Source organism: Mycetomoellerius zeteki, unplaced genomic scaffold (genome assembly GCF_001594055.1).
Source record: "Mycetomoellerius zeteki isolate Tzet28-1 unplaced genomic scaffold, Tzet1.0 scaffold172, whole genome shotgun sequence".
Lineage (NCBI taxonomy): Eukaryota > Metazoa > Arthropoda > Insecta > Hymenoptera > Formicidae > Mycetomoellerius > Mycetomoellerius zeteki.
Genome location: NW_017256675.1, coordinates 567,897 through 591,723, shown reverse-complemented (window position 1 = coordinate 591,723; position 23,827 = coordinate 567,897). Strand labels below are relative to the sequence as shown.

Here is a 23,827-nt window from a genome sequence, read left to right as displayed (position 1 = left end):
AGTTTCCACGTGTAATATTAAATAGCCTTCACATGGTTAGATTGCGATCGTTCGCCGCAGCGCGACACGCTGACCGGGCCCCTAAGATTATCTAAAAACACGCGAGCAAAGCGTCAAATAAAATATTATACGCGAACGTATGAAACTCGAGAACTCCATTAATGTGAGAACTTCCCCGATATAATATAAGAATAATAAATACCATAATATAAGAATAATAAATAAATCAATCGTATATTTTAAATAATAATCGCAATTGACAATCGATTTCAGAAAAAATATACATTCACCACGTAGAAACTACGTTATTCTTTCTCAGAATTAAAAAATTAAAAGGAGTGTTAAGGTCAATTCAATTAAATATAATTAATCAATTTAATTTAATTTAATATTAAATTAAATTTTATAAAAATTTTATGAAAAATGCAAAACGTATTGTCTAAAGTCCGGTTTTTCTTTATCAATTAATTTATGGTTTAGACTTATACTCACTTAACTTAATGATAATATAAAAAAATTGTATTTTTCTAACTATAATTAATAACTAAACTGATGACTTTATAGTGACAATTTTTATAAATTACTTATTACAAAACCATCAGTTTAGTGATTATAGTAAGAAAAATACAATTTTTACATTATCATTAATTTTTATATTATCATATTAAGTCTAACTACAAGTTAACCAGAAAAGAAAAAACTGGACCTAACTATAACAATAATACGTTATTGACTCGTCATCACTTTCTCATCGAAATAAAAATAATCGGATCAAGACAATCTGTCGAAGTTATACCCTTCAAGGTGAGAAAATCCGATTAAATGTTATCAATTTGCGAGTAGCATTCCGCTTTGAGATAATCAAATTATATTACAATGTTCCCTGATCGCATGTAGTACATTTGATATCGTCTCTGATCAGCAATCTACTTAAATAAATAATATCTGTGGTCTCGACAGACTGACCCATATTCCGTAACATTTTCTTATCTCTCCGCCTCGTTACAAAAGGCTTTGCGAGATTAAAATTATAGATTATAATGACCTGTATATCGCGTCAAGTGTCCAATAGACGCATCTGTCTGACCATTTTAATAATCATCGTCAACGTTCGAGATTTAATTTACTCTTTCATAAAATTTTTAATATCCTAATTTGGATTCATAGAGGAAGTATATTTGATTGAAATTAATGCGTCAAGATCATAATGTATATTATGCTGATATGAGTTTTGAAGTTCAATGAATAATCATGTTAGACCGATATGATAAGAATCATTAATTTAATCATAACTCTATCAAACACTACATTACTGTTAGATTAATGATATATATAATTATACATATAAATTAAAATTTATATAGATGAGATTTATAATGGAGACTAATGATTCATTCACAGAGATAATTCAACTTTGCAATAATGTGACACATCTCTTTCATCCACTTGTTTCTTTAACAGCCATCTCGAACGCGAAACGTCATCCATAAACTCATTTCATCTTGAATTCTGTCGCAAACTATATCGAAATCTAATTTCGAAGCAGCGATTTTGACAACCAGCGCGCGAGTGGTATCATTTCCCGTCGCAGATCCGGTCCGACAAAGAATACACGTGTGGCTCCCACCGTATATTTTCTGCCGCATTTTCCCCCGTTGGCCAATCAACGTTTTTCTACCCGGAAATTCGAATCGCGTCACTGTGAGCTATCCAAAATATTGATTTAAAACACATACGTGAAATACTGTCTCATCTCGCAGTCGCGGTTCGTTTCTCTGGCTCGCCGCGAAATTTTCATGGCAAAGCGCAGCGGAAAAAGAAAACAACGATTCGCGACGTTAAGACCAGTTTAAACTAAACGATAACGAGCTACGCGAGATCGGAGATACCTGCACTTTCAAGACGTCTAATCATGAAACTGTGCAGTAGATTCTTCCCTCGCATGGGGCCGACCGTCTAACGATATTTCAAAGTCGCCACGGTTGATAGATGATATTAGCTTGTCACGTAATGAATTAAAGCCACTCGTGAAACGGCTGGGCAGCAGCAAAAGTAAAAAGTGGAAGATGAAGATCGCGCAAGAAGGAAAATGCGAATCCTATCGAAACTTCTTACTCTCGTCCGGTCTTCTATCATTCGAGCGAGCACGCTCGATGATTACAGCGTAAGATGAGAGACATACCGTAATAAAAAGATACGACACATTCTATCTCATTACAAATAAAATCTGTTGGACACTTTCCATCCTCCCGGGCACGAACGTTCCAATTCACGTAGGCTGGTCTGCGCGCGTCTTAGCTTTACAAGAGCGAGAGAAGTCTGGGGCGATTGAATATTAAGTGAGCGTAGTCTCTAGGCTGTTCCTCGGCGAAGTTAACCCAAGGGACTTCCTCCGAACTAGAAAACGAGACTGAGGAAGGGGTAACTGAGAGAGGTTGTCGGTTAGCGGAGGATAAGCCGGAGCAGCACGGTGGAAGAGGCGACGGAAACGCTCGAGAGAAGTTCGAGATCGCGGCCGAGGCGATTGCAACGAGCGAGACGAGGAAAGGGAGTCGAGATGGTTGGATGGGACGCCGACGGCGATTTCAATAATTAATGTCACGGGAATTGCACCGCGATGGTGGTGACGGTGGTGGCGGAGTTACTGCCGCAAGCCTGAAATTCCCTGTGTCGCGGTGGCCGTCGCGAAGTGACGCGACGCAACGCATCTCTCTCGTCCGTTAGATAATTATTACGATTATCCGGCGGACGAGTCTATAAAGAGCAAACCAGGCTGGCTCCGTCCTTGAAACGAAATAAACGACAGCGGCTAAAGTGCAAGTGCGCGTAACTCTTTGCCGCCTAAACTAATCGATAAATAAACACTTCATCCTTATTTTAATATTACTCGGAAAGAACGTTTTGCTGGCGTATCTAAAAATTTAACTAGATACAGATCCAAAATAATTTTGTTGAACCATCAAAATAATTATATAGAACACTCTAGCTACAACGTAACAACTTTGTGCAGCATTGTTCATCATGCTTCAGTTTCCTACACTGAGAATCCAATTTAGTTAATCTCTTGTGTTATTAGAAACAAGTAAAATGTTACAATAACCACATTTTTTGCTCCAACTAAATTATTTTATTGTGTTAACCAAGGGTTTGTTTACCAAACAAGAGATTAGTTGATTCAATCAAATGGGATTCTCAGTGTACACAATTATTTTGATGGTCCAACAAAATTATTTCAGATCTGTACTTATCTAAATTTAGATATTTCACCAAAATCCGTATGTAAACTGAGGCGATAATTTAAGTTATTCGGGAGAAAGCTTATGAAAATACTGAACATATCGCTTGGAACTGCTTCATTTAAAAAATTGTCGCAGAGTACTATAGTAAACTTACCACATGTGATTGTAAAGAATTAGTAATAACTCTCTTTGTACAAGAGAGTATAAAGCAGTAAATAGACTGTAAATGTCGAAATAGCATTCTTATCTTATCACTTGACAGTTAAATGATATATTCTCACCTTAGATAATCTATAAATCCGCGTGACAGAATTCAATTCAAAATAGAATTATTTATAATCACGATACATAAATAGGTATATTCTGTTTTTATGTAGATGTTTCCAATCTTCCAAATGTTTTTCGTACATCACAGAACGCATACACAGAGAAAAATTTCTGATTAAAAATGAACCAGAAGATTCTGATTATATCAATCAGAATTCTAGTTATCTCAACTAGAATTTAATAGATTCAATCAGAAAATTCTGCTTTGTCGTTTTCAATTAGAATTCCAATTAATGCTACCAGAATCTTTTTTCAGTGTAATATTACAAATAGAATCGCAATTTAATAGATTGTCTAAAGTGGACCTTACATTATCCACATTCGAGTGATGATAATTTCATATCGCAACTGAATAATAGCCTCATAACTATACATTCTAGTGAGAAGCGATGATAAATTCGAGACGTACGCCAACGAGAATGGACGGAAATAGCAGAAATTTTATACATACATTTTCCTATATCCGCGTGTCTCTCAATATATCTATCCAAAACATTTTCACCGATCCCTTAATCAATCCTTGTCCACAAAAGCGCTCCTTCCTACAGCAGGGTGGGAGAGAATAACTGAAGCTCGAAAATAGACGAAGACACTGTACTCTCTTCAATGACGACACCCGATGGAATTCGGAAAAACCGGATTTCGCGCGTACAGTTCGGTTTCACCGGTTACCGCCGTGTCGTCCTCGTCGCTTCGCGAGGCGAGCGAAAGCGCGGTGCGATAGACGGCGGCGGTTCAACCGGGAGATGCCAGTGCAAGCTGGTTGGTCTCCATGGAAACCAACCAACCTCCTCATCTCGTCGCCCTTGCTCATCCTACTCGACGTATCGCGGACGGCGGAAGCGAGAGGATGAGGCAGAACGAGCCAGGAGAGCGGAGGGTGATGGTGACGTAGTAGACTAGAAAGCGAGAAAGAGTCGCGAAGAGGAAGACGAAATCGCGAAGAGCGAAAGAGTCTCGCGGATGACGAAAGAGATGTGCGAAAACTAAAAGAGAAATTTTGCTGAAGAATCTAAAAATTTGACTAGATACAGATCAGAAAATAATTTTGTTGGACCATTCAAATAATTTTGCAGCAATGCTGTAAAATATTTTGATATTCTAGCAATCAATTTTGTCATTGTACCTAATTGTTTTAATGGTCCAGCAAAATTATTTTTTAGATCTGTATCCAACTAAATTTTTAGATTCTTCAGCAAAATTGCTCTTTCAGTGAAGAGACAGCGAGAGTTGCGAAAAAAGAAGAAACGAAACTACAATATATGACAGAAAGGGAAAGAATAATGTTGGGAGGAAAGGAAAGGCGACAGAAACAAGTGAGGGAAGATGATCTTTGTGAAGGAAACATACATGAAAAGGTACATATATGGTTCATGAAGATCGAGGATGTGGTCTGTTACGTCATGCATAAGTTTCTGGAAACCGGAAACCGAAGCTTCTCACTAGGTCGCTCACGAACGGTACCGAACCAACCGACATTGATCGACGTCCGTTCCTGAATTCCACGACGACTCCGTGAAGCACGTAGTAATTCATCGTAATCCCGTTTCACGCGTATACCTCGAGAAAGCGCAATCCATTCTCCAGACGTTCGCCGAAATGCCGTTTTATAAGACACATTTATGATTCGCGCGTATCGATATCGCTTCCAACGTATTTCCATTTCGAATCGTTCCAAATTTCCCAAAAAATCCATAAATTAAAACTTTTTATATTGCCTTGCCCACCATAAGGATCTAGGAATCTAAAATAAAAGAAAAACCCAACCTTCCATACTGTTAAATTCATTATGCCAAATTAGATTCAACTAGTAATTTTTAATCATTTCCACACTGGAAAAAGATTCTGGTTGCATTAATTGAAGTTTTGGTTGAAAATGAAAAAATTTTCTTATTGAATCTATTATAATTCTAATTGGGATAACAAGAATTTTGATTGACGTAATCAAAATCTCCGTTTATTCTCAACTAGAAATTTTTCTCAGTAGTCATCACTGCTCGGTATGTCGTTAATTTAAAACAATCAAGTTAAACAACTTAATTCAAAAAATTAAAAATGTATTAAATGTAATTCAAATGGTATTTAAGTTTATACGTTAATGTGAACATTGTACTTCTTAACTAAGCAATCCAGAAATGTGTGCGTGCGTGCGTGCGTGCGTGCGTGTATTAACTTACATTTTGATACATGAAAATTACAAATAATATATGTTATTTAACTCAAAGAATTAGGTTATTATTGCACTTTTAATAAATCTAATTCTAACAATCAGAGAATTTAAAATTTATATGTAAGTTCGAAAATCATGAATTCTTAGAAAAGAAAGAAATTTGGCACATGCTTGGTAATTTTATTTTAATTCCATCTTATATATATATATATATATATCGTAATAATAGTAAACTTGTAATAGACTAATGATAGACAATATACATATAATACTTTTGTTTTATATATATATATGTATATACAAAACAAAATATTTATTATAATCAGTATTCTTTTATTTAAAAAAATCTAGGTACAAATATGTTCAATTTTAACTTTTCTGGATTTAGAACAATGTGCATTCAGTTCGTAAATATTTCAGATCCTCAAACTTGATTAGCTAAATTAGTCCTCGACATAAGAAATCACGAGAACTCTCTATAGAAAAGAAAAACTTTACGCGTGACGATTACCACCGATTGTTGAGTTTGATCGTTGGGGTAAATAAGGGATGAACGATTCGGCACAGTCGTTCATCCCTCATTTACCCCTGCGGCGTCTACCCTAGATTCGTCAAAGGTCGTCGGTCACGCGATCGTACCTTCGCTCATTAACACGACGTGACGATGGTGGATATGGGTTTAACTCGCGTGGGCACGCGTGCGCAGGTAGACGAGAACATTATGGGCGTGGGTATCGCACGTGTCGGGATTCCGGTGTTTAATATGTTTTCTTCCTCTCTTAATCAGCTCAACACGACCTCGACTCGACTCGACCTTTGCTTCTCGTGCGCTAATCAAGAAACGATACGCTTCACAGAATTAGTCCTTCACCTGACGGCATCCTTATTTATTAAGGAACATCGGGATTTTTTCCACGAAGTGCTTGAATAGAAACTACAGCCCTTTGGGAATTTCTCATCGTGAGTTTCCGCGGTGAACTAGTTTCTAGATGTAAACGGAACTAGTTGATAATAAAACGACTGGGAGAAACTCTGGCTGAAGTAAAAATAAACTCTGAACAAACTCTAAATTTAGACTACTCTAGATAATAAATGAAGCGGTCGAAAGGATTCTTTCTAGTTAGACTCAAATTAAATTTAAATCAACATCTAGATTATAATAGATAAAATACGAGAGAACGCTGTGGGCAAAAATCACAAATTGATCAAAGAACCTGTCGATTGAAAATTAAAGTCTATTTTGCACATAATAAAATCGTAAGCGGTTTTCGATATAATGTTGCGCAATCTGCATTACGTTAATAGTGTTCATCGGGTGAGCTCGCAGATCACGATATTACAACGGTTTAGTATTACGTGCAGCCGATGATGTCACACGTGCGCGCCTGCGTAGCTCAATAATGTCGCGCGGTCCTCATTAATTTGCTCAATGGAGCATCGACGTACAAACTCAGTCGAAACTCACTGCATTAACAAGTTCAAATACGAGAATTCAACCGAAATTCAGACGGACTTTATAGACAAAAAATTGACAATTTTTACTGACAAGAAATACCACGGAATTTCCTGATTACCGACGAATTATTTATATAAAATCTTTTTCTTTAATTTTTTAAGTAAATAAAAATTTTTTTATTTAAACAAAAAAATTTTCTTAATTATTATTAAAATACTTTTCAAATCCTTCAACTTTTATTCAGAACATTCTTTTCTGTCTATTACAGTTTCGACGATATTAATTTCGAAAGAAAAAAAAAACCGATTTTTTTCAAAGGGATCCCTTTTAAAAGTTGCATCCCTTAAAAATTGAGTCTGTAAAAAAATAAGTGTCTCTTAATTTTGCCTGAAAAACAATATATTCAAAGCTACAGGACATCAAAAGCAGAAAGGGCACTTCTATGGGTTTCCTTGTGAGAATTTCTAGTTGAAAATGACTAACTAGAAGATTCTAATCATATCAATATCAGAATTTTGGTTTACCTCAACTAGAATTATAGTAGATTCAACCAGAAAATTCTAATTTGTCTATTTTCAGCCAGAATTCTAATCAATACAACGCGACTCTTTTCCAGTGTTCCCCATTTCCGCGAAACTTGTACAAAACTATGTTCTATATCGAAATTCTCCCTTTCTCGTTATATCTCGATAATGATGACACAACGAGGAGTGAATGTAATAATACAAATATACTTCCAATATTTCTGCCACGTAAATCTCGCACTGACTCGAATTTTCAGAATGTATGATATTTTCCGATTTCTCCCGAAGAGAAATTCGTTCGAATGAATTCTTCAGCGAAAGATCTTGTTGCATTTCGCGGAAGATATACCGGACCTCGTTAACGGGGAAACTGTCGACCTTCGTGATTCCAGGAAGAAATAAATTGATAAGTCGTAACCGCGTTCTCTTCCGCGAAATTCTGAAGAAAGAAGGAACGTGGGCGTTCGGATAATCCTGTCTCTTTCCAGAAGATCTATGTCCCTCGACAATTTTCAGCTCTCACCGACTAAATCATTTACGGAGAACCGAGAGATTCACTTAATGCAATTGCGTATAAAACACTGCAACTGCGTATGCATAATACGAAATAATTATAACATCGTTATATTTGTGAAAAATTCAATTTTCTAAGCTTTTACAAGTAGCTTACTATTCATATTATTCAAAAGCAATGATTTTTATCAATTGATTCTGTAAAATTTGCGCAGCCATTAATCTCTTTACTATAATAATGATTGTATACAAAATACATCTGCGCTAATATATATCTAGTTAATTATATTTGATATATTTTTATAAATATGAAAATATTTTATTGTTATTGCTATAATTTTGACTATCATTATAATCAATATTTAAAATTATTATTCATACGCTGCCTATAATTTAAATATCTATTCCTATTTATAAAAAAAAGACAGAATTTAATAAAAAAAAAAATAAAAAATATTCGTATCGAAGTATCCCTTTTTTTTTCAAACTAGCTTGCCGCTTCCTTGAACAGCTTCAATGAGTTACGCGATTTTCGCACAATACAATCATGTAAAGAGCGCGAAATAAGCTTATCGGGGAGACTAGTTCAAATTTACACAACGAGAAGCAAATTCGTCCCACCCGACTCCGAATCGTTGACGAGGGGCGGTTGTAACTCCAATAATAGTCGTTGTAAAGTGGCCACTGACATTCGAGCACTGGACAGGAAACGATGATGGGGAGGGGGAGAAATGGTTAATTCATGAAACAGTAACCCTTTCTGCCTTTCACGTTCGTTTAGAAATGCCGGAATATCGACGAATGCACAGATCTTTCTCGTGATCTACGTGCTCGTTCAACGAAGTTAACGTGAATCTTTTCGAAAATTTCGTTTCCCTCGAAAATTACCCGCTCAACGCGAAAATCAATTTCGCGCACAAATTAATTTCGTCGATCAAGTCTGTTTTACTATTTATTATTTATTGTAATGAATGCAGCTCGATGGGGCCTGTAATTAATTCCTGCATAAACAGGCTGTTCATTTAACGAAACAACATGTTAGTAAATTATGACGTTAACATTAATATTGATGCGGATATTAGCAGAGAGTGTTAATTTACTTTTAATAGTACCTCTTGGGTTCCTGTAACATCGAGAAGAAGGTTGAATTTAACGTATATAAATGCACTCTGAAAAGCTTCCGGTGCGCTGCGGTGCCCCGCGAGGAGATGTCAAATATTTAAATGCCTCCAATGCGAATATTACGCTTTCAAGCCGCCATGATTGCACTTTTATCGCACACAACAAACGCAAAGTATTTCCGTAAAATTCTGCCGTTCGTGATTTCAAATCGTTTATGCGAAAAATTATTTCTTATAATACATCACAACGAATATTTGAGTATTCTGTTCACTGAATATTAATCTTTGTTTTAATTAAATATTAAAAATTACACCCTAATTCTTTTATCTAATTCTATTTGTACTTTCTAAATTGTTTGGAGTGACATCTCATTCCAAAAGAGTTAAAAGAGTTAAAATACTTCCAATATTGAAAAAGAGTGAAAAATTTGCATTCTTGAATAAGAATAACAGATTTTCACTCTTTTTTTTTTGGAGTAAGATTCACTCCAGACTTTGGAGTCCAAAGGAAAGAAATTTTACTTTTTTTGTAGAATGAATCTCACTGCAAAAGTGAATCTCATTTCAAAAGTATAAAATTTCACTCCAAAAGAGCAAATATCTGCCACTCTTATTCAAGAGTGCAAATTTTTCACTCTTTTTCAATAGTGGCAATTGGTATTTTAAATCTTTTTGAATAAGATTTTACTCCAAGATATTTAGAGAGAGTAATAAAATTATACTTATTCTAAAAAATGTACCTATAATCTATTTGAATTAAAAATTTAGATTCATGTTCATTTCTCAATATAGATTAATATCGGTTTAACTTATTCTTCATCTTTGTCTGGTTCCAAGAAATAGAAAAAGATAAAGAGAATAAATTGAACCGAAATTAATGTTAACGTTGATAGAAATAAGCCTCAATAATAAAAATGTTACAAGAAACTGATAACGAGATTAAACTGGAGAACGACTCGTATCGCGCGAAACGGCCTGCGTAATCACGATAAATAATGAGTCGCACGAGGATCACACGAGCGAATAAATAACGCGTATTTCACGCGCTTAAACGGCTAAATGAACGAATGCCAGAGGTCGAATGGCTGATTCATGAAATGTGCCCGCGAAATCGACGATCAGGGGATTTTACGCAGAATCCACAGGTTTTATGTTCGACGCACGCTTCGTCGCAGCGAAAATGTTCCTCCCGATCCTTTTTCTCTTGTTTTTTCTTTTTTTTTTTAATGAAAACATGTTAAACGGGCAAATACATACATAAAACTGTCGCATCGACCCGTGAATTCCATATCGATACTGCACGCGCGAATTATAGACGCACCGATTAATATCCATTCGACTGCACGCATGACTTTAAAATATCGTTTCGAGCAATATACGCAGCGTCGCGTTTTAATCGTCGGCGAATGTAGCGGACAGTTTCCGGAAATTATGTCCGTCGGTGATCCTATATTCTGTACTCTGACACAACGTGTGTTTTATCGCGAAAAATTGCGGTAAACGCCAGTACACTGGCTCGAAAGTTGACAGCGGCGCGTTCAGCGCTGACGTTAATAAAACTTCAACTTTGTGAAAATGCAGCAGCATGACATGACGAGTATCATGTCGCGTGTCCAATTTTTTATAAAAACATGATATAATAATCATTAAATATTCCCATACATAATAAGTGATTTCGTATAAAAGTAAACGAGCGCGAGAAACTGCGCGTACCAATTACGCGGAAATGCAAATGTCGCTTGAGTAATGCGCAAAAGAGATTATTTACTTTTTTTTCGGTGTAATCTCGAAGGAATTACAATCGAGGAAAACTTGTCGGCGACGTGCGTGCACACGTAACGCTCTCACTATATTCAACGACATATAGAAGTTTATATACTGAGAGAAAAGTGTTTGGTATTTATGATTTTAATTACACGGTAAAATAATTATAGTTGGAAACTCCATTTTTGTAGTTATTACTGCTGTAACGTTAGTAATAACAATAACATATGTATAGTTTTACAAAAAATATACAGTTGACATTGAAAATGATTAGAAATTATAGTTAAATTATGTAAGTGCAATCATTTTTGTTCTCTCAGTAGGGTAACTCCGGCAAATACGGAGCCGCGCTGGGATTTACGCCGCAGAAGTCAGAAAAAATAGAAGGAGTGGGGGTAATTTTCCCCACTTGATTTTAATTTTAGCTTCTTATTGTTAATATTAATGAATTTATTGTGAGTTGAATCGATTTGTCGCTGTAATAAGTAATGCCATCATAAGTTATAATCTACATAAAATGATTAATGTAGGACGTGTAAAATACTTAGTGGTTATTTCGTGATACATACGTGTAGTGGAATAGTAAAGCATGTTCGTGTTATTAAGCATTATTTGTAAATTTTTCATAAGCCGTACATACCCCCTTTCCCCCTATGAGTAGCCATATATCCCACCCCTATGAGATATGCGGCAAAAATACAAGGTTTCAAAAAGTTTATTTTTTAATATGAAAAATAAATATTTCGGATTTCTAATATTTTTTTCATAGTAGTAGACAGTACAAAGTTTTTACTGATATAGTTCGTTTACTATAAACATAGTAAATAATACTTAATAAATTAAGTTTTTGATAGGTGCGGCGTATATACCGGAGTTACCCTATACACTGACAAAAAATTTTTGGTATGTTTGTGAATAATTGCATGGAACTATAATTTATTATAGTACTATTACTGTAGTATATTACTATAATATTAGTAATAATAATTAGATATATTTACAGCAGGCCTGTCCAATTTGAGCTTCGGAGCCAAAACGCAAAGCCATCGATTAAAAAGCCATCGACTAAAAAGATTCAATGTAAGTAAGATTTTAGAAACTATAAAGTGTTGATATGCGTCACTTAGATGTATATCAACATTTTACAGTCCCCGAAATCTTACCCACATTGAATTTTTCTGCGTCGATAGATTTGCGTTTTAGCTCCGGAACTCAAATTAGACAGCCCTGATTTACAGTTTTATAAAATATATATATATAGTTGACATCGAAAATAATTATAAATATAATTATTATTATCACATAAAAGTTGCAATTACCATAATTTAACGATAATTTCTAGTCATCTTCTCTGTGTGCCAATTATATATATTTTAATGGAACTATAAATATAATATTACCATTACTAATATTTTAACAATAATAACCAGAATTTTGGTACCATATAATTAGTCGTAAATACCAAAAACTTTTCTTTCAGTGTAGAAGCTATAAAAGCTAAAGAAAGCTTTAAGTATACTCACGAGACTTTGCAGGCTCTGGCGGGGCGACTTCCGTCAACTGCAAAAGAAAAATTCAAGACTCAGTGTTTACTCAGGACAATCAGCTTTTATGATCATATTGCATTCTGCCGGAAGAGATCAAGTCGATCACGTGTGGACCATCCCTTTTTGCAGAATTTAATTTACCATTAGGACGTTAAACGAGACGTCTCGTGCACATACCTACCGAGAATTATATTCGCTTCTACAAAATGGCATACGGCAAATAACTCGGGCATAGTTTACACATAGTTTGTCAAATAACGTCGGGGTAAGGATTTAACGTTGCAAAAGGGAACGAAGGAGGAAAGTTCGTGAAAACAACAGCGGGGAAATTAAACGGATCTGGGAAAATTTGTAAAGGGAACCGCGAGAGTGTACTTTGTCTCCTCGCTTCTCGTTTCCGCATCGAGTAATTTACAACGCGTCCCCGCGTCTCCCTTGATACCCGAGGACCCTTCTCCCGGCATAATAGAAATTTATCGCGCGGTTTGGCCGGCCCTTTACGTGCATTCTTGTAATCGCGAATGAAATAACATCTCAGTCTCGGCGGTTCTCCCGCGAAACTTGACGCGGAATAATCAACTTGTAACCGCGCCAACCAAGTGTCTATCGCAAATAAATACCGTAAAAAAAAGCAGATTAACGACAACGCTATTATACAACAAATTATCGATTGCTACTCTAATTAAGTAGCAATTGCCACTAAATTTAAATTGCAAATAATCCTAAGTAAATATTTACTAAATGTAAACATATATTTATTTGAAAATCATTAATATATAAAAAACTATAATACTTTTTACAAAAACTTAATTTGATTTAACTATCATTCTTTACTGAATAAATATTTATTTACAGTAAGCATTTACTATTCAAAGAAATATGTATTAAGATTTAGTAATTTTTTTCTTCAGTTTTACGCGATGTGTGAAATGGTATTAGAGAGATCGAGCATAAATTTCCATATTTCTCACACCCAGCGCGAACACCACAAAACGCACGCACTTGCTTGAGTTACCTGCTAAACGGTAATTATACCGTCTACAAAAAGCCGGTATTATACCGCATAACGATTCCTTTCATCTGCGAGAGCGCGAAGTCGACCACACCGGCCGGATTCCACCGGGCGCCGCGCAATTTCGCGAACGCACCCGCGCTATTTCATTCCCGGTAAGTCCGCGAGTAATTCTCGCGACGTTTGAGCGGAGAAAACGCCAGCAGCGATTTTGCATTCGGCCGTTATTACAATTTACTCGCGCACGCAAAAAGGAATCCTCAAGAGGGCATGTATATACTGTATACATATGTATACATATATATACGGCGGTCCGAATTAATCCACTTTTACGAGGCCGATTTCGCCCGGTCTCTCTCATCGCCCCTGTCTCCTATCCCTCCTCTTTTATCGCGCACTTTTTTCCCCAACTCTTCGCCAAACCTTCCGCAGTCTCGTCGGCGGGACACGGGGAAGAGGGGAAACAAATTTATAATACGCAATGCAGTCTCCTGCAGCGTGTCGGTCTGCAAATATCATGCAAAGTCCTACCAGACATTATAAATCGGTTGTGGCGGTTGTGATAAACGACGTGTAAAAGCGATGAAAGTTTCGTAAAAACTTTCAGAAATCCGATCAACTGATAAATAAGGTGTAAATTAAAGAATCCAAATTTACCTATTAATAATTTTAATACAATCATTACTTTCGACAGTAAATCATGGGTTCTTTAATTCTTTTCTCTTTCCTCCGTTTTCTTTTGTTTCCTTTTTTTTTCATTTATATCTTGAACTATGTTCTTCAATATTCAATTGAACTAGATATAAAACTATAATTCTTAATATATTCGGTTTTTCGAAAATTTATTTGTTGTACAACATTTATAGTGAAGTTTATATAATTTATCACTTGTTTTTTTAATTATTTCATGGTTCTTAATTATGTTATTATGATTTTGACTCTTATCTTAAATGTACTAAAAATTTTATAACATCGAATAAAATTTAATCTGATCTAATAATTTAATGTTGTGTGCTGCATTCATTTTCTGTATTTTACAATAAAATAAATAAAAACTATTTTACTGACAAAATTTCGACACTTTTTCGTTCGCTAAAAATAAATTCAACTGTGTCTCGTAAATCTTCTAGATGATAGCACACAAAATGTAGATTACATTTTAATATCGAGAAGGTAAAGGATCCACTTTATTTATCAACGTTATCGCGATAAGATTTTTATCAAGCGGCAAGAACGTGGCTGAAAAGAGTGGACGGGCAGATTAGTTTCGTCCGCAGTTTTATTTACAAAGTAACACCATTTTTCCCGGAGCGCACGGTCAAGCGACGGGGTTTTTACGTCAGATGAGTGTCACCGCAAAAGAGACGCCGCTTCAAGAAGAACATACCCCGAATTAAACTGGCACTCTTGCGATCCTCCTCTCTCTTTCACCAGGCGTCAGTCGACCCTGCTCTGTTCCAACAACCCCGTTTCTCCTCTCGTCGCCGTCGGCGCATTATGGTCGCGCTGTAGCTTTTGAGAGCAGCAAACGCTTGATACATTGCCAAGTAGCACGGGACCTAGCTCGAATTAATGCGATCCGAGACATTTCCCACCCGGTCGACATTATTGCTCCAGAATTATTCGTCCGCAGGTATCAAATGTTCCACCCGTCAAAACGATGCCTCAACAATAGTAACCGAGCGCGAATTCCGATCAATTAAACGCTCGATTAGACGATCAGCTAAACATCTCCGCAAACATCAACGCCAATAATTTCAATTAGAAAATAGCTCGACCATGTCTTTAGAAATTTAAGATATATATTCTAAGTGCGAAAACATATAATTAATCCGAGAACAATTATCTAGGGTGATTTTTACATCTCAACAATAAGAAAATGAAGTAATTGTATCCTACATATGGTAGGATATTTTTTTACTGATCAGAAATTCATATCTATTTTTTGTACTTCTTATTTAAAAAAAAAAGTATCAAGTAAATCTGTATACATGATAATCTCAAATATTAATTAATTATAGAACAATTATTAATATACAATACCTCATATAATTAAAATGATAACTTTTAATTGAAGTATAAAAACACCCTAAATATAATTAATAAAGTGACTTCTTTTTAATTGGGGTATAAAAACTCTTCAAGCACAGTGAAAAAATTGCGTTAAATTTAACACATTTCACATGTACTAAGCAGTCCACTCTTTTAATGTTAATTTAACACAAGATGAATATGTCAGAAAGTAACATAAATATTATGAAAAAAATTAACATAAAAACATAACACTGGCACAATTTGTAAGCAATTATATTTCTTCATTAAAATTAATATTTACAACATGTTAAATTAACATGTTTCAACATATTATAAATTTAACATATATAATATGTTCAATTAACACATTTTATTCATTTATCTTATAAAATTTACGTTTTACAAAAAGATGATATTCATGTTGCTTGTTTACTTGCTCATAAATCGTGTTATTTTAACATTAAGAAATATTGAATATCAATTTAAAATAAAATATTCAAATAACACTATGTTAAATTAATACTATGTTATGTTAAAAATTCAACACAAAATTTTAACAAAGACTTGAGTGGATCGTTTCTAACACGAATATAAAATGTTTTTTTATTGTAAGTAATCGTTTACATAAAAAAAAATTGGGTGACTATTTTTAGATTAAATGTAACACGAAAATCTCTTTGGCAATAATCATTCGCAGAGCTAATAATGCATGTCCGTGTGCACGTGTGGATTTTACTACGTGCGCCGCATACAATTATCGCGAATCTCTGCGTTATCGTTGTAATTTAGCACGAGATTAGCGTTCGAGCCACCGTAACTCGAAAAATGCTAATTCTTTCAAATAAGACATTACACGATGCCTCTCTTTCTCACCTTACCTCATCCACGACAAAACCCGCTGTCTTTACATATATACACAAGCCACGCGCGGAATTACACGCATATGTACACACACCAACACGCAGAGCGACGCTTGACATCGTGCCAAGTGGCACGAACGATTCGAAATGTTGGCGAGATCGATATCACGTTTGTGAGTTATCACGCTCGCGAGAGAGACAAGCGCGAAATCAATCTCAGTATTTTGTACTCGTCTGTTTCGCTTTTCCCAAAAATATGCACGCTTTCGACAACGAAGTTCACGTTCACGCTATTCTGATTGAAATGTTACCGTAATATACAGGGTGTCCCGAATTTAAATGTCAAAACTCCGAGAGTGTAGAGAATCGATTATTAAGAAAAAAAATGTAAATAAATAAGTGTAAATGAATGAGTAAATAAATTAAAAACAAAAATAAAAATTACGTTTTGTCCTTTTTCTCTAGAACGAAGCAAAAATGAACATATATCTAAAAGATTTTTTATTTTCTTAGTTTATCGATTTACAACGCTTCCAAAATTTTGATATTTAAATTCAGGACACTGCGTATACATCATACAGTTCTCTGCTTTAACTGAATTCTAATATCATGATCGATAAGCTCCAACTCTTTCTATGCCGTGCAAAAAGCGAACGTTTTACTACAATAAAAAATTTCTATCTTTTGAAAATATTTTTCTTTCATTTTGTATCCTTCGTTTTATTATATTATTCAAGTAAAAATCGCAAGCAACGTCGTAATCGTAATAGAAAAAAATCTCTTTCGCACAAGCAAGAAATTTTCTTCTTTATGAAATAGCACGCAGCTGGTAGCAGAAGGATTAAGGAATTCCCTTTAAAGCAATTACGAATGTCAAAGCGCTTTTTTTTCAAGCAGAGTAGTGATTACTTTCGATTCCCCGTTTGCCATTTTAATCAACGAGATATACAAGCTAGTTACGATAAGTGGGTAGATCGATCGATTCTTACCTTCGCCAGATGAGGGTTGAAGGTGAACTTGGACTCCTGCTCCTTCCGCGGTGTCTGCGCGATTGCCGTTAGTGGTGTGAGTGGCACGGTCATCTCCTGAAATGACAAAAAAAGAATGGTCAGAGAAAAATGATTAAAGAATGAATTAACGAACTGTAGGTTAACGAATCAGCGTGTTAATCCTAGAATGTATACGGAGATTTTTGAAATTTTACGTTTACTCTTTTTTAACATTTCCGAATCATTTTCTTTCTTGGTTTTTATTAAATTTGTAACGTGTATATCTTTCAACAATATTTGATCTAAATTAAGAAAAATTATCCTCTCGCTATTTATTTTGTCGTACAAACATAGTTTTAAGTAAGTAGATAATCACAGCACGTATAGTTATCTTAAAAACCTTGCTCTGAAAAATAAAACTAAAAAATATTGCCTAGAAAAGTCTTAAAATTCATTATTTTTATATTTTTCTACCTCATAAAGGTAAAATAATGTAAATTTAACTGTATAAATATAAAAAATTAAAAAATATATTTACAAAAATAAAATTATTTGGTGATGTTACGAGCACGCCCACCTACTTACTTAAAGAACAGACTACGCATCTCTCTCTCTCTCTCTCTCTACAGTTAAACTACTCAAATATGTGATAAAATTACGTTGCCTGCGTATATGAGATACTAATCAATATGTAAATATTGAGGAATAATCTTGATGTAACTTATGCTAGACACACGAGAGGAGACGACGAATTCATTTCTTCGCGTACCACTCAAGGCATGAAAAAAAAAAGCGGTCGCAATTCGACAACACGTCCACGAGCAGAACCTCGCAGGATAAATTCCACGCGAGTGTGAACATCCACACGCAAATAATCCTTGAAGCACGCATACACGCCCTGCAGGAGTAGGTAGTATTCTTAAGCGGCGTCTACAATGAGATTTTAAAGCGTAAAGCTTAAACTTAAGCCTCAAGCCGCAAAAAATTGACCAATTACAGTCAAATGTGAGAAAAATAATTGATTATGATTGCACTCAGAGAAAAAACTAAGAAAGAACTAAGAAAATATAGTACATTAACCATATAATCAATTTATAAATGTGGTTAATATTACTATATTTTCTTAGTTCACTTAACTTACTTATTGTTCTTATTGAAGCTTTATAATATATAGTTACAAATTTGTGTATGCGTGACTATATTTTTATAATATTCAGCACACTACTTTAGTTTCTATTACTTTGTAAAACTAGTTACAGGTACTTCAATTGCAAAAGTTGCCAAATTTATAGTTGCTGGAACTATTTCGTTTTCTCTCAGTGTGGTCAATTTCTTATGGTTTAAGGCTTAAGCTTAAATTTTACATCTTAAAATCTAAACGCCGCTTTAGGCCCGATTCCACCAACGTAAAATTAACTTTAATTTCGGTACAGTTTATTCTTTATCCTTTTCTAAGAATTACAAAAAGATAAATAATAAATTAAACCGAGATTAAAATTAATTACAATGATGGAACTGGACCTTAGAAATCTAAAGTTAAACTGCAAGTAGTGGCGATAAATTTCACCCTCCATTTAATTTCGATTAAATCTTTTTAAAAGTAGAATTTTAGTTACTCAGTTTGATTATAACAAAATGCTTAATAATAAAATAAAAACGCATAAAAATAAATGATGTTTTAAATTAAAAACAAATTTCTATGTAAAATAGTTACAAAGTAATTGAATATTAATATAATAAATAATATATTAATTGAATATTAATTAAATAGATAAACATTAATAATTCTTCAATATCTTCAATCTTCTACGCTACTTTCTCAAATTATATATAAAAATAAATTATATATTATTAATAAATTAAAAGAATTTAACTTGTTTTTTGAAACCAAAATTATTCCTCTCTACACTTCTAGATACCTAGAAAATAAAATTGGGATATAAAATAAGAGTTGAAAAAGATCGAACATTTTCAGAGACAATTTAATGTAACGCACGCACGCACGCACGCACACGCGCACACACACACACACGCACGTACACACACACACACACACACGCACGCACGCACGCACGCACGCACGCACGCACGCACACGGATGTGCGATAGCGGGACCGACCGACACGACGTCGGCACGAAGTCGCAAACTGTCGAACAATGCGCCACATTCCCGAAGCATCGAACGAAATGCATTTCCACGGGCGGGCGTCGTCGCGGCGCGCAACCCGATTCATTGACCCGCCGAGGAGACACCCGTCGACTGAAAACAAAGAGCCGACGAGACAAAAGCTCTCGTAGCGAAGTACTTACAGTCTTACATGTGATCTGTGGCACACTCGACACCCACATTCGCAGAAAATAAAGGCCTAAAAGCCGAAAAGACTGGTTTAAAAAGAAGAGAGTTGAGACGAATGAATTTATTACAGAAATATACACGCATTCACGATTTCCAGATCAATACTCGACTTACCTCGTTGAACGAAACGATGATCCTTGTAAAATTTCAAGCCAAATTCTGGTGATGAAGATATCGAAAATATATCAAAGCGTTGATAGAAAAGTAACACATTTCAAAATTAGCGTTTCAGTAAAACATTGTTTTAATTCTGAACATCTTAATTAGGATAATAAATACGCATAATTACACTTTCTTTCCGTGTTATAATTTCAAAATTATATGTATTCTTTAAAATTATGTCATATGAGTTTTTCAAATTTGAACATTGCAACCCTAATGAAAATTTTTTATTTGTATCACTTTCCTATCAATGCAGCGATTTGTCATAACTTTTAAATTTTAATATATACTTTATTAATAACACTAAATTTCGTATCACGATTTTGAGTTAAAATTTAATCCGCGAGAAATCTTTTATTTTCCATAGTTCTCATAATACGAAAGCCCAATACTTTATTTTCCATCCACGATACTCGCAACATTTCGCAAATTAATGAAATTTCAACAAAAAAAATGAAAAAACAGCGCTTTATAGATTATACATCACGCAATAGATTAGATTCGTAAAGTTAAAGATTCAAAGAATACAAAAGAACTATTCGAACTAATCAAGATTCAGTATCGTACGTGGGATGTACTTCGAACTAGTGTTGCCAACTTTCCTTCGGCCACCGACCGGACATCTGTAAAATTAGAGATGTTTTCCTGGCGAGGGAGGGGGGGGGGGTATAATTAAATGGGAGAAACGTATGAATGTACATATATAAATATCCTATTTATTTATTTTTATAAAAATTAAATTTTAACATTCTTAAAATTGTATTTTTTTTCGGACTTAGCGCATGAAATTAGTGACTCATTTTTATCATTTACTTGATTGATAAATTCCGAAAATTCAGCACAAGATAATGATATATTAAAATGAATGAATAATTCCGCCTTAATCATTTCTGTTTTTAAACGATTTCTTCTATCGTTCCAAATGTACTTCATTTTACTGAATATTCAACATAAGCATTGTTTGGTGGAATTATAAATATATGTTGAACGATTTTTAGTAAATTTGGAGAATCCGAAGACCGGAAATAATTCATCCATATGCTACATACGTTATTCAGTGGCGCAGTTGAAATACTTTGCTGCTCAGAACATAAAGTTTGCCTTATTTTATTTAAAGTGACCAGTTCAGAAAATAAATCGTCTCCATCAAAATCAATACCAAGTTTCTTAGCTACACGAACAGCTTCTTCCAGTTCAATTTCTTTTGCTAAATTAAATGGTTTACACATATAGTAAATGGAATTCTCACTATAGTCAAACCACTTCTCTAAATAATTTAAAATTCGTTTATAAGCAGAAAGTGCATCTTCCTTAAAGCTAAGCTGTTCATTTATAGGAAGGTTTCTTAGCATTTGAGTTGCTTTAAATCCAAAAAAGTTTTTTTCTATTCGAGCTTTTACTTCCATTCTCAGTTTATCAAATACGTCAAAAACGTCCGTAACAAGGATATATTCACTTTCTAGATGTTTCAGATTTGTCGAAAGAAAACTCATCAAATTATGAACAAAATATACATATACTTCAGGTAAATTGCCGACATCATTTTTTCCAAAAAATGACCATATAATCTTTGAGCAATCGTTTTCCCCTTTCTCGAGAAAGTATAATTTCAGAGCTGACCATGATGACAACACGCGATCAATAACTGGAAATAATGTCAAAAATCTTGTCGGAGTATATCGTAAAAGTTCAATATAATCAGAATTCAGAAAATCAAAAAAATCGTGCAAAGTAGAAACATTTTTCGCACTTGAAGAAAATTCACTAAATACTCTCATTACAAAAGTTTCTACATCATAATTTAAGAGCTTCAAAGCATGTTTCGCAGTATTGTGGATAATGTGTGCATTGCAATGTCCAGGAATCATGTTTTCATTATTTAATCCTTTTTTGAGGTTCTGAAAAACAGACTTGTGCTTGCCGAAGTTAACAGACGCATTATCTGCTCCGTATGCCACAACCTTATTAGCTTCCAATCCTTTATTTTTCAAACATTCCATAATTTTGTTAGCTATTGCGGTAGATGATTCGTTACTATCCTCATAAAAGTTTAAAATTGCAGTTTTTACATCATACTCTTTTGAAAAATATCTCACTACAACAGGATACATTTTTTGGTTGCCTTTGTTTGATGCATCAGTTGCAACCGATATTGGACTGCAAACTATTTCGCTCAGTACTAATTCTAACGCATATGGCGCTAGAACATTTTCGACAAGCGCCTCCGCTTTAGTTCTACCACAGTGTATTTTAGGTCCAATTTTAGAATCCGAACAAATTTGTTTAATAAGTTTATTATTACGGTCTTGTGACAAATAACTATGCCCATGTTTAACACCATGATAGGTTAAAATTAATTCTGCAGCAATAACCTTATTTTCTTCTGAAGTATTTACTGTTGGGTAGAACTTAAAAATTGTATCATTTTGTTGCTTATTTTTGTCAAGCTGAGTATGCTTAATTGATCTCGCATGTTTCCGCAGTATTTTGACTCCATCATACTTCACAGATATTGTAACGTGACAAAGTTTACAATATGCCGTCATTCCATCGTCATTCTCATCGATGTTCTTAGCTAGCCACTGCTCATATTCAGGTTGATTCAGCCATTCCTTTTGAAATTTGCAAAACCTTTTTGACTTTATTGCAAGGTTATTTTCATAATCATTACGTTTACTCATAGTTCTGAAAAATGCACTTTCAAAGTATAAACGTACAAGAAATATCGACAAATAATTGAATAAAACTGATCAAATAAATACCTATACTTTTTACGTTCTATTATAATAATATGAATTAATAATATTACAATAACTTGACGCAAACAGTAAACACAAACACCTGCCATCAGTGTCATCTAGCATCATTGGTGGGGACTTCCCCGAATTCTCTATTGAGAAGATACGAGAGACAATGCTGCCACACTTAAAGATAAAAAATCCCCGTTTCATGGTTTAATCAGTACGATTTCTTTGATCACTGAAAATGTATTTTATTGACTAATTATTATTATCTTTCAAACGCTGACCGGACTTTTTACTATTGTGACCGGACAACCGGACAAAAGTTTCTAAAACCGGACTGTCCGGTCGAAAACCGGATGGTTGGCAACACTACTTCGAACGCACAAATCCCATGAGAAATAGATACATACTATTTTAAACGGCCGGAACATCTCTTCGTTACTTGAAAATTACTCGATCTGATGTCGATTCTCTCTGAAGTTTATACGAAAAGTGGAGTACATTTATACTGCTTGGAATAGATCAATTGCGTGAGATACACTCGTCTCAACGACCGTTACCTCGATAATGGACGTGTGTGAAGTTGGCCCCGCACTTTTCGAATTTTGAATTTTTTTTTATTGTGCTGTGTTGTGCTACGTTTGTGCCACGTTGTGCCGCAAACCGCAACTCAATAACATGAACCGTTTTCCAAAAAAAAATTCCATGCTGGCCTTAGGAATTTTTAGAAACGTGAAACTGAAAACCCCTGTATCTCGCGAACGATACAAGATAATTGAATTCTGCGAGTTGTACCGAGTTGTGCTACTCAAAATCTATGCGAAACGTTCATAAAAGGTCCGGAATGGCAGAAGGGACGACGGAAATGGTTAAAAACGTGGTGGGGGGAAACAAAATTTGATATTTTTGAGTTTTTTCAGTTGTGCATCGTCCGGGTGACTGTAGCGCAAGGAGCCAACTCAGGAGGGACGGTTTGCGACATCGCGGTTAACGCCATCAGGCGACGGCC

At 34.7% G+C, this 23,827-nt stretch overlaps 1 protein-coding gene across 5 annotated transcripts in view; it reads right to left on the bottom strand.

Moving 5' to 3' along the window:
- Positions 1-23,827, bottom strand: part of lilli (AF4/FMR2 family member lilliputian) — a 323,624-nt gene that overhangs the window by 74,585 nt on the left and 225,212 nt on the right. For all 5 annotated transcript variants that reach the window (XM_018445975.1, XM_018445974.1, XM_018445972.1 and 2 more), the window contains exons 7-8: positions 17,557-17,652; positions 12,638-12,674 (exon numbers count right to left, since the gene is read on the bottom strand). In XM_018445975.1, the coding sequence (XP_018301477.1) occupies positions 12,638-12,674; positions 17,557-17,652 (133 nt within the window). The remainder of the gene's footprint in view (positions 1-12,637; positions 12,675-17,556; positions 17,653-23,827) is intronic.